Genomic DNA, 12,563 nt, shown 5'->3' with positions numbered 1-12,563 from the left:
GGAGCCCAATGCAGGGCTCGATCCCAGGACCCTGGGATCATGACCTGAGCCGAAGGTAGCACTTAACCAACTGAGCCACCCAGGCGCCCCACCACTGTGTATTCTTGGCACGCTTGTCAAAGTTAAGGTGACCATATGCTATGGACTGAATGACCCTGTCCCCCCCAGAATTCACATGTTGAAATGTAATCCTCAAAGTGATGTTATCTGGACCGGGGCCTTTGGGAGGTGATTACATCATGAGTGTAGAGCCCTAACGAATGGGATTAGTACCCTTATAAAATAGATTCCAGAAAGCTCCCTCGCCCCTCATACCATGTGTGGTTATAGCCAGAAAAGAGTTATAAACCAGGAAGGAGGCCTTCACCAGACACTGAATCTGCTGATGTCTTGATTTTGGACTTTCCAGCCTCCAGAACCAAAAGAAATAAATTTCTGTTGTTTATAAACCACCCAGTCTAGGGTATTCTGTTATAGTAGCCCTAATGGACTAAGACACCCAATATGCATGAGTTTATTTATGGGCTATTCTGTTTCATTGGTCTGTATGTCTGTTTTTAAGCTAGTACCACACTGGCTTAATTACTGTAAAAAAAAAAAAAATATATATATATATATATTTTTAAGATTTTATTTATTTGGGAGAGAGAGCAAGAGTGAGAGAGAGAGAGAGAGAGAGAGAGAGAGAGAGAGAGCAGGAGCAGAGGGATAGGGAGAAACAGACTCCCCGCTGACCGGGACCCTGGGATCATGACCTGAGCCAAAGGAAGACGCTTAACCGACTGAGCCACCCAGGAGCCTGTGATATATTTTGATTTTAGGAATTGTGATGCCTACAGCTTTGATTTCCTTTTTCAAGATCACTCTGGCTATTCTGGAACTTTTGTGGTTCCATATAAATTTTAGAATTTTCTTTTTTTTCTGTAAAAAAATGCTACTGGGCTTTTGACAGGGACTGCACTGAATCTGTAGATCACTTTGGGAAGTATGAACATTTCAACAATAGTAATTATTCTGATGCATGAACATGGTATATCTTTCCATTTATTTGTGTCTTTTTAAATTTCTTTCATCAATATTTTGTAGTTTTCAGTGTGCAAGTCTTTCACCTCCTTGGTTAAGTTTATTCATCAGTATTTTATTATTTTGATGCTGTTGTAAATGGGATTGTTTTCTTAATTTCCTTTTTCAATAGATTGTTATTAGCATATAGAAACACGACTGATTTTTATACCTTGACTTTGTATCCTACAACTTTATTAAATTCATTTATCAGTTCTAACAAGTTATTTTTGCTTGTCTGTTTGGTGGAATCTTTAGGCTTCTCTACATATAAAATCCTGTTAACTTTTATTATTGCTTCATAAATGGTGCTGGGACAACAGGTTATTAGGAAGAGGTTATATCAATTACATTATATGAGAACAAAAAATTATGAGAGGAAAATACAAGTGAATATCTACCCAATTTAGGAATAAAGAGGACCTTTTCAGTTACTAAAGGTCTGGAAAAAAACACAAAGTAAAACATTAATGGATTACATAAGAAGTAAACATTATTCGCCTTAAAAGACACCATTAGCAAAAATGCAAGACCAAATGAAACAATATTTTGACACAGATGATAAAGGGTTACTATCCTTACTTTAAAAGGATACTTAACTGGATATTTATTAAAGACACCAATAAAAAAAACCAAAGGACATGATCAATTAATAAAATACTAAAAGAACAGCCAATGAATACGAAAAATTATTTGACTACAGATATAAATAAATGGATAACACTTTTGCCTAACAGATTGATATTTTTGTTTTTTATAACAGCCAGTGTTACAGAGCCTTTAAAATATCAATAACTTTTGCTTCAAAATTCCAATTATTAGAATCTAACCAAAAAACATAATCAGAGACTCAGAGAGGTGAACAAAGATCTTTGAAAAAGGCTGTTCCACTTAGTTTTTATTTTTAATACTATAGGACATTTTAAACAACTTTGGTGCTCAAAAGCAGAAGTATCTTTAAATAATCATATATTCATAAATTGGAAAAAGGAAAAATAGTATTAGATGAAAAAAACCAGATATGTATATAAAATGTAATTTCAATTTCATTTTAACAATTAATAAATGTGAATATAAACACATATGTAAATAATCAAGGAGAATATACCCAAATGAAAACAAAAGTCACCATGGGGTAGATATGATGAACTCATAATTTTTGTGCAAACTGACTCACATTTTCTTTTTAACCATGAAATATCCTTATTGGCAGTCTCTACATAAAGACAGCATGTATCATATGCTGGATGAGAATATTCTTCTAAAGCACATTTTGGAAAGAATTAATCAGCATGATTTTTAAAATACCTGTCTGTCCCACAGATTCAGGGAATATCTTGGAACACTGGAAGAGTTGTGTTAAGTTCTCCCTTCACCCGTCTTTTTTCAATTTCTTCTTTATTACTTTTTTTTGGCTTGTATTTGAAAGAATTATTTGACATATACAAAATGATAATTTTATTTTTTGACATTATACCCTTGATCAAAAATTGGAAGAATACTTATTTTATGTTTCTTTCTCCTTGAATACATGTCTTCTGATATTAACATGCAGTCCCTGATTTCTTTTTTTGCATTTATTTGCCTTATCTTTGTCTTTCCTTTTATTATTTATTTTCTTTGTCACATTCGGGGTGAACAGCAATTGACATTACTCCTTTCTAACTCAACCTAAAAGTCTCTGCCTTTTAATAGAGAATTTTAAACCATTTACATTTCTGCTATATGCTGAATCTCTCTTTTGTTATCTTATTTCACCATTATCTTAATGCCTCCTAGTTGTTTCCTTTATTTTCAGACTTCAGACTGCTTTTAATTTTTGCTTTGTTTTTAATTTTCTCTAGCATGTTGCAAAGTAGAAGATGTGTTTTAAAAATCCTACTCAAGAGAGAAAATATTCTCTTTTTACCCTCCTCCTTTACAAAGAGTTATTTGCGGGATGCCTGGGTGGCTCAGTTGGTTAAGCATCTGCCTTTGGCTTAGGTCATGATCCCAGGGTCCTGGGATTGAGCCCCATGTCAGGCTCTCTGTTCAGCACGGAGCCTGATTCTCCCTCTCCCTCCACCTGCTGCTCTGCCTACTTGCGCGCTCTCTCTCTCTCTCTGACAAATAAATAAAATCTTTAAAAAAAATTTAAAAAATAGTTATTTGCATAAATTGGTGCCCTAATAAAGTTCTAATGTGAGCTTTCAAGTGCAGCACTGATTGGGTAACTTTTGAGGATAAAGGCAGCACTCATATTAATTATGAAAGGACAAGTGTCAATTGGAAGCATCTTAGGTAAACAAGGATTGTGGTCACTCTATCTCTGGGTGATAGGAATAAGGAGGTGCAGGCATGGGGGTGAGTAGAAGATTTCACTTTGGTATATTCTGTATCCAAAGTGATTGATAAACATTCAAAGGTAGGTGTTCAGTTGGCAGTTGCATACATTGGTCAAAAGCTTAGGAAAGAGGGGCGCCTGAGTGGCTCAGTCGTTAAGCATCTGCCTTCAGCTCAGGTCATGATCCCAGAGTCCTGGGATCAAGTCCCGCATCAGGCTCCCTGCTTGGCCAGAAGACTGCTTCTCCCCCTCCCACTCCCCCTGCTTGTGTTCCCTCTCTCGCTGTCTCTCTCTCTGTCAAATAAATAAAATCTTAAAAAAAAAAAAAAACTTAGGAAAGAGCTGTGGGCTTGATATAAAGATTTCATAGTTATCAACAACATAGCTAATAAATAGGGCCATGAGACTGAATAAAAAATAGAGGCAGTAAGTATATAAAGAAAAAACTGATTCCTGAACAACACCACTTAATGTTAAACAAACCTAAAAACTAAGCAAAAAACCAAAAGAATCACAATTTGCAGTCAGAAGAGTAGGGGGAAAAAAAAAAAGAGGGTTGACTCCATTCCTTGCCATGTCTTCTCACAAGACTTTTAGGATCCAGTGGTTTCTGACCAAGAAACAAAAACAGGATTGTCCCATTCTGCAATGGATTCAGATGAAACCTGGTAAGAAAATCTGGTACGACTCCAAGAGGAGACACTGGAGAAGAACCCAACTGGGTTTATAAGAACTGCATCAAGGTCACTAGCATCCATCTTTTCATATCAAGTTGAAAACATTACCGCTATCTGGGCAGTTGGATAAGTCTTATTGGGAAAATGGCTTTTTTCTCTTTGTTTCTATACCTTTGTATTAGTAGGTTGGTTCAGTAATAAATATGTGAGATCATTGGTTTGAAAATAAAGATAAATAAGTGTAGTAATGGAAGAAGGTAAAGTGTTTTAGGGAGTAAGGATTTGCCAGTGTTGTTAAATGACATTCAAGGATCACGTAAGGAAAGGACTAAACAGGCAAATCTCAGAGATATTGCAAGTTTGCTTCCAGAACACCTCAGTAAAGTGAATATTGCAAGAAAGCAAGTCAAATGAATTTTTAGTTTCCCAGTGCATATAAAAGTTATGCTTACCCTATGTGGCCTATTAAGTGTGCTATAGCATTATGTCTAAAAAACATACATACTCTAACTAAGGAATACTTTATTGCTAAAAATGCTAACCACTGGGGCATCTGGGTGGCTCAACTGGTTTAGTGTCCAACTCTTGATTTTGTCTCAGGTCATGATCTCGAGGTTGTGGGATCAAGCTCCGCAATGGGCTCTGTGCTGGGCTTGGAGCCTGCCTGAAATTCTCTCTCTCCCTCTCGCTTTGTCCCTCCCCACTGCTTATGCTTGTACATGAGTACTCTCTCTCTTAAAAAAAAAAAAAATGCTAACCATTACCTGAGCTTTCAGCAAGTCATAATCATGGATCACAGATTACCATAACAAATACAATAATAAAAAAGCTTGAAATATTGTGAGAATTACCAAAATATGACACAGAGACACAGAGTGAGAAAATGCTCTTGGAAAAATGGGGCCAACAGACTTGCTCGACAAAGGGTTGCCACAAACTTTCAGTTGGGAGAAAACAGTGTCTGCAAAGTGCAGTAAGAAGGGCAGTAAAGCAGTGTGCCTGAATATGTCTCTTAGATTTAGCAGCAGGGATGTAACTGGTAACTTGGAAAAGGCAAGTTTTTTTTGCAGTAGTGAATCTGGAAGTTAGATGGTTGTCGGTTAACCAGTAGTAGGAGGTGAGGAAGAGGAAACACTAAGCATAACAACCCTTAGGGGCGCCTGGGTGGCTCAGTTGACTGGGCATCTGTCTTTGGCTCAGGTAGTGATCTCTGAGTCCTGGGATGGAACCCTGGGTCCTTCCTGCTCAGTGGGGAGTCTGCTTCTCCCTCTCCTTCTGCCCCTCTCCCACCCTGCTCATGCTCTCTCTCTCAAATAAATAAAATCTTTAAAAATATATTTAAAAAGAAAAAAAAACCCAACACAACCCTTAGAAGGAAGTGGGCCATACATAGAAGGTGAGAGACAGGAAGTAGGATAAGGGGAGGATGCTTACTTTGGGAGAACTTCCAAGTTATTTGGATACGTTGGTTGGAGACAGTTGGAAGAAAGGAGCTGAAGACAGAGGAAAGAGCATTAATAATTAAGGTCCGTCAGCAGGCAGGAGGGAAGAGCAAAGTATTAAGGAGCCTTAGGTGAGAGATGGGGGAGGAAAAAGGGGGGCCTTCAGGGGCGCAGTGTCCTCATCTTCTGTGCCTTCCAGTTCCGCAGAGGCTAGACAGAGCCAGAGCAGAGGAAGGTCTCCCAGACTCTCTTGCAGGAGGGGTCCCATACAGACGTAGATTCAGACAAACCTCCACCAGATGAGAAAGTGGAAGGAAGTGAGGCAGAGGTTATGCCCAGGCCACTTCTGCTTTTTCTGCCAGCAATTCCTCGGTGGACACGTGGGGTTTTTCTTCAGTCCTGTTCCAGCGTGCAGGTGCTTGGTTGCTCTCAAAGGGCAGAATGCTGGGCATTGCTTTTTTTGTCAAGGTGGATCCTTCAGGCGTGGCGGGACTCTGTGGCCACCAGCTGTGGCAGCTCACGGGCTAACACCCGCCAAGGCAGTGTTTCTGGGGCCAAGCGTTCCACCGTTCCTTTCCAATCCCCCTCCTTTTTGATTGTGTAAAAGGAAGCAGGTTCCTGGAAGAGCTCGTTCTCTGGTGGCGCTGTTAGTGTTAATGGGCTTGCTAGTCCAGCCCTTCCTGTGATATTGTAGAAAGCATTCTGTTCCCTGAATGAGATTTCATTTCGCTTGAAACACCTAATGTAATTTCTGTTTTCTGCAAGTCAACTCTGGCAGCAAGGGCCATCATCTATTCTCGCTTGAAAGAGGGAAGGAAGAGATGATGGGTGTAGATACAGATAAATTAGTTTCTTTGGTGATGGCCATCTCCTTGAATGTAGGAGTTTTTAAGCTGGGGTACGCAGCGCCCCAAGGGGTTCATGGATAGAATTCAGGGCATCTGTGAACTTAAATGAGAAAAAGTCTCATCTCGGGGTGCCTGGGTGGCTCAGTCGTTAAGCGTCTGCCTTTGGCTCAGGTCATGACTCAGGGTCCTGGGATCGAGCCCCGAATCGGGCTCCCTGCTCGGCGGGAGGCCTGCTTCTCCCTCTCCCACTCCCCCTGCTTGTGTTCCCTCTCTCTCTGTCTCTCTCTGTCAAATAAGTAAATAAAATCTTTAAAAAAAAAAGTCGCATCTCCTCTTCACCAACCACTAACTAAAATTTGGCATTTTCTTCAATTCTGAAGGTAGGCATCAAACTACAGCATCATCAGTGGTTCCTGTGACTTTGTCTCTAATAGAAATCACAGATGTTTGCATATTACATTAAGAGCTGCTGTAGATTTTGAAATACTGGTTAACCTCATAACTGTCGTAGTTATTAGACTTGCTGCTAGATCTTGTTCTTTAATGCATTTATAAAGAAGCACATATTACTATATCACAAGTTTTTAAACTCGAGAACTGTATTTCTGTCACAATCTCACGTATTTTATTTTATGCATTTATGAGTATTATTCTGAGAAGGAGTCCACAGGCTTCAACAGACTGATAAAACCACCCATAGCAGAAAACATGTCAAGAAGCCTGTTCTAATGTCTTCTATTTTCCCTGTAAAGCAGGAGTTCTAAACTTCAGCACTATTGACATTGTACAATGGATAATTCTTCCTTGCAGGGGACAAGTCTTTTGCATGGTAGGATGTTCATCAGCCCCGTCCCGCTGTATGTTGGCAGCATCCATCCTGACTACGTGACAATCAAAGACTTTGTCACTTGGGGGGCAAAAGGGACCGTGGCTAAGCACCGCTAACGTGAAGTAGTGCTAAGAGTGAGGGCTGGAAGGTGACCGGGTCTGAGATCTGATCAGAAAGGTTTAAAATGGATGCAACAGGGGCGCCTGGGTGGCTCAGTTGGTTAAGCGACTGCCTTCGGCTCAGGTCATGATCCTGGAGTCCCGGGATCGAGTCCCGCATCGGGCTCCCTGCTCGGCAGGGAGTCTGCTTCTCCCTCTGACCCTCCTCCCTCTCATGCTCTCTGTCTCTCATTCTGTCTCAAATAAATAAATAAAACCTTTAAAAAAAATAAAATAAAATGGATGCAACAGAAGATGACAGATTTGACAAAAGAGGGAGCAATGCTGAGGGACCAGGAGAATTCCGCACTTAGCCCATGGATAGAAGAAAGTGGTTCTCAATTTGCTTTTCTCTGCTTGACATACATGATGTATTTGTGCAGTAGAGGCTACTTGAAATGAGAATTACCTACAATCCAAAGAACTGTTTCTCCCACCAATGGCCCATACACCAACATGGCTTAACACAATGGTTGGGATATACACTGTCTTCAAGCAAAAGAATAATGAGAACATTTACAGTCTAAAAATGACTGTTGTGGCCCCTTGTTCTGCTCCTGTATGTGGAAAAGAATACTCTGGACTTGAATGTATTGGAAGTTGCTATTCTGAGAAAATCTGAGCCCAGTAGGCATGGATATGAAGGATATGGAGCAACCTTATGATACAGCAATTTCACTCCTAAATATTTACCCAAGAGAAAGGAAAACATATATATCCACATAAAGACTTGTCCAAGAGTGTTGAGAGCAGCTTCATTCATAATAGCCCCAGACTGGAAATGATTTCAATGTCCATCAACAGTATAACACACTGAAATACTATAAAGGAAGTACTACTGAGCAATAAAAAAGAATATGCAGCGTCATGAATGAAACTCAAAAACATGCTGAGTAAAAGCAGCCTTACACAAAAGAGGACTTATGGACTGTATGACTCATTTATTTGAAGTTTTGAACAAACTAATCTCTGGTGATAAAAAACATCAGAATAGTGTCTGACTCAATGTAGGTGGGGACAAGCACTGACTGAGGGGATGGGGGGATTTTCCTGGGGCGATATTACTATTCTCCACATATCCTGATGGCGAGTTGGGGTACACGGTTGCATGCAGCTCCCCAAACTCACCAAACTTCACGCTTAGACATGTGTATTTCACCATATGCAAATGCTACTAGAGGAACAGGCTGGGAAGAGGGAAAAGAAAAAAGAGAATCATAAATAAAAACCCAACTCATGGTTAATGAAATATATGCTATAATGTTTGAAATGAACTGATGTCTGCAATACTCTGAAATAGTTTAAACAATGCAGTTAAAAAATGGGTTGATGCATAGCGAGCTGGTTGAATATGTGATAAAAATGTAGAATGTTAATTGCAGATTCTAGACGGTTGAGTGTGGTTTGTGCGCCATCTCCCAACGTCTCTGTAGCTTGAAAAATTTTCATACTGCAAAATGTGAACATTTGTGGCTGAATCTCTTTATGCCTTTTGAAGTATTTCATTCATCTTTGGGCAAAGAAGGCTACTTCAACACAAGCAAAGCAGTTCATTTGGTTCTTGCCCTATGTTAACGAATGGGTCCTAAAATGCCACATGCATCAGCTCCATCCAGTGACAACCGGCGCCCACCACCGCCACCATTTCTGGATCACGGGAGCTCGTCCCAGGCACCGCGCTAATTACTTTACATGTTCTCGTCACGTAGGAAATTAGCGGCCTTCTTGGTTGTTTAACAAAAAGCTCTGGGCTGAGTCACATCTTCAGAAGATCCAGACGGCCATGGACTAGAACAAGCAGATGTCCAAGAGGAAGGTAACATCTGTGATGGTAGGTACTTTTAGGAGAATGTATTATTCAAATGTGTTGTGAAGCTACGTCACGGCGTGTGTGTGCGTGCGTGTGTGTGTGTGTGTTTGGGTGTAGCAAGCTGAAGTGGGAGAAGGAAAACATTTTAGAAAGAAGATACACACCGCAAGTCATACAAAGGAACAGTAACTTGCGTCCCATTGCTACAGAGAAATAAACCTGGTTCCTTTTCTCTTTCTTCCTGAAGCTCCTTTCTGGCAGAGCAGCGTGACAAAGGCTGCCTGGATTTGGCAACTCCAGCCCTTTTGTGGCTTTCCCCTCTCAATAAACCTTTGACAAAGGTCAGGCGTTTGAAAGGCTGGGTTTTTCCTTGTTGGGTCTAAGAGTTTGTTGCTCAGCAGAGTGACTCAGTGTCTCTAAGGGTCAATAAATAAGTGGTTTCACTGAAGCTTTTGGGAATCTATTTCCCTACGGGCTGCTTGGTGGCGTGCCTGGGATTGCTTTGGTTTTGTGTGAAACTAGTAAAAAACTACCAAGCTGCCCAGACCCAGGACTCCTGCCACCTGCACAGTCACGCATGCGAGGAGAGAGCAGGGATGGAATGTCTTCACCTCAACCCAGGACTTAGAGCCTTTGAACTTCAAGGGAGACTGACAAAATGCCAAGGCCCTAACGTGGCCGCAGCCGGATTTGAACTAGGGAGATCTTAGGAGGACTGGCACAGTTGGGATAGGACTAGCAAGAATCTATGAATTAGGAAATACCTACTAGGAACAAAACAGGAAGCCAGCCTTGAACAAAGACACATCAGTCTCTTTATGAACTTTATTCTGAGCTGTGGCTAGCGGCCAATTCAAACCTGATCCATGAACTGGCTATGTATAGGGGGAACGTACCAGAATCGGACTAGCTAGAGCAGCCCCATGGCGAACAACTTCAGGGAGATCTGTTCTGTTCATTTTTTTTAAAAGATTTTATTTATTTATTTGACAGAGAGAGAGAGAGAGAGAACACAAGCAGGGGGAGTGCTAGAGGGAGAAGCAGGCTCCCTACTGAGCTGGGAGCCCGATGTGGGGCTCGATCCCAGTACCCTGGGATCACGACTTGAGCCAAAGGCAGATGCTTAACTGATTGAGCCACCCAGGCGCCCCTCTTTTTTTTTTTTTTTCATGGACCCTCTAGTGCTGTCATCAAGGAGGGAAGGGTGGTTTTCGTAAAGACAGGCCAAACCACCTATTCTTGTCAAGTATTCTATTCTTGACTGACGTGTAAACCAAGCATTTTCTGCCTGTCTTGTTGGAATAATAACGAGGGATGCATTTCAGAAAAAACTCAGTTAGTGATATCCAGGTTCCAGAAAGCAGCAGACAGACTTTGAGACTTAAGAGGGCTGAGGGGGAAAGGAATTTTGGCTCCTTCCCTAACACAAATTGCCTATAATCAGCAAATAAGCAGGAAGTTTTCATTGGTTTGTGATTCATTTGGGACTTAATTCCAATAAAGATGATGTGATGACATTTAAAAGCATGGATTAAACTAGGTACACAGGAAAACCGAAGGTGACTTTGGTGGAGAATACAGAATATAAAATAGAATACAAGGTAATAAAATATTCACTTCTTGGCTGGATTTTATGAGTTGCTGATCCAATACATCTGCGCTATACCAGTGTGATGGTAGGAAATAAGGGACTGTCTTACTTTTACAGGCACAAAGTGTCCCGGTTTTGTTTTGTGTTTTTTATTTTTTTTTTAAAGATTTTATTTATTTGACAAAGAGAGACACCGTGAGAGAGGGAACACAAGCAGGGGGAGTGGGAGAGGGAGAAGCAGGCTTCCCACAGAGCAGGGAGCTTGGTGTGGGGCTCGATCCCAGGACCCTGGGATCATGACCTGAACCACCCAGGCGCCCCTGTTTTGTGTTTTTTAAAAGACAGAATCATCTACTGGCATCATCATCTCAACCATTCTCCCAGAAGAAACAGAAAAGTTGAATGACCCGCTTTCTGAGCAGAGAAGGAGCATCTCACAGACTGCCTGCCCTCACCCTGCACCCCGCACACAGGAGGCCGGTCCTCACGGATGCCCCACTACGGGCTGCGGGCACAGTGTGGCGGAGCGGATCGCTGTTCACCTGTACTTGGGTGCTTTGCACCCTCAAGGTGAAATGCTGGTCTCACCCCATTAGAAGACAAATCCAGAAACCTCCACTAATATCTCCGTCTTCGGGATCCAGTATGGGGCTGATCAGAGGAATACTGAATGTTGCATTTTTCTTACCTGTTGTTGTTGTTGCTTTTTATAGGATTACTAATAAGCCTGAGTAAGAAAAATCCTGCCACTGTGTGTACTGGGGAGAGTGCTGATGATGGAAACATTTCAGGACGACTCTTCGTGGCACAGGGACACCAGACTTCGGATGTGGTGTAGGCTCTGGAGGCTCAACGGTGGTGCTAGCTTTAGAAGAGAACTTCATGCCTCTGGGGCTGTTATGGGCTCAACTCTCTCCCCACCCCCACCCCCCACCAATTCATACATTAAAGCTGTAACCCTCAGTACCTCTGAAGGTCACTGCAGACTGCATTCAGAAAGAAGACCTTTAAAGAGGTAATTAGGGTAAAATGAGATGCATCGGGTGGGCCCTAGGCCAATCTGACGGGTGTCCTTATTAGAAGAGAAGAGGGCACACAGACAGTATGCAGACACCAAGGGATGAGCACGTGCAGAGGCCGCGGGAGCGTGCCCGCCTGCAAGCCAAGGAGAGAGGCCTCGGAGAAGAAAAGCTGCCATCACCTTCATCTCAGACTTCCGGCCTCCAGAACTGTCAGAAAATAAATCTCTGTTGCTTAAGCCACCCGGTCTGTGGTGTTTTGTTAGGGGAGCCCGAGCAGTCTAATACAGGGGTTTCAAAGAAAAAAAAAAAAACCCCAAAAAACAAAAAACAACGCAAAGAATATTGGGAATTGTTCAAAGTAAAAGCCCACGTAGGCTAACTCAGTTGTGTGAATTGTGTTCCCGGGAAGTTCAGTAACTGTCAGCAGAAAAAGAGCAGGGGGATTCCGGGCTCAGATGAACGTGGGACCTGCTGGCTTAGTTAGCCAGGTTTCTTGGCTGCAGGACTTCTCAGAGTCTTTAATGGGCTGATTCACACATGAGCATGATTCCTACGATTTGTGTGTCATCCTTGACACCTGTCTTTCCCTCACATTTTATTTCTAATCCATCACCAATACTTCTTGAACGCATTCACATCTCTCTACTGAACTGCTGCTGAGACCCAGACCAAACTTCCCATGTCTCTCGCTTAGTCCGCCACAAAACCTTTCTGGAGGGTCTGCCCACACCGGAGGGTACTCTCCAACCCGTGCAGCAAGAATACCACCGGAACAGTCTTTGCCAAGCAGTGGGTGGGTCA

General features: G+C 41.9%; 2 protein-coding genes across 2 annotated transcripts in view; one reads left to right on the top strand and one right to left on the bottom strand.

The window, feature by feature from the left end:
• The window catches only part of CUNH4orf19 (chromosome unknown C4orf19 homolog), an 82,598-nt gene that overhangs the window by 48,256 nt on the left and 21,779 nt on the right, over positions 1-12,563 (bottom strand). The window lies entirely within an intron of this gene.
• On the top strand, positions 3,837-4,572 carry LOC123847651 (ribosomal protein eL39-like 2). The gene has a single exon (XM_064582315.1). The coding sequence runs from the start codon at positions 3,960-3,962 to the stop codon at positions 4,113-4,115; it is 156 nt and encodes a 51-aa protein (XP_064438385.1). The 5' UTR covers positions 3,837-3,959; the 3' UTR covers positions 4,116-4,572.

Source organism: Mirounga angustirostris, unplaced genomic scaffold, assembly GCF_029215605.1.
Source record: "Mirounga angustirostris isolate CCGP_5_RB_7025 unplaced genomic scaffold, mMirAng1.0.hap1 SCAF_2, whole genome shotgun sequence".
Lineage (NCBI taxonomy): Eukaryota > Metazoa > Chordata > Mammalia > Carnivora > Phocidae > Mirounga > Mirounga angustirostris.
This window is presented reverse-complemented; position numbering and strand designations above follow the sequence as displayed.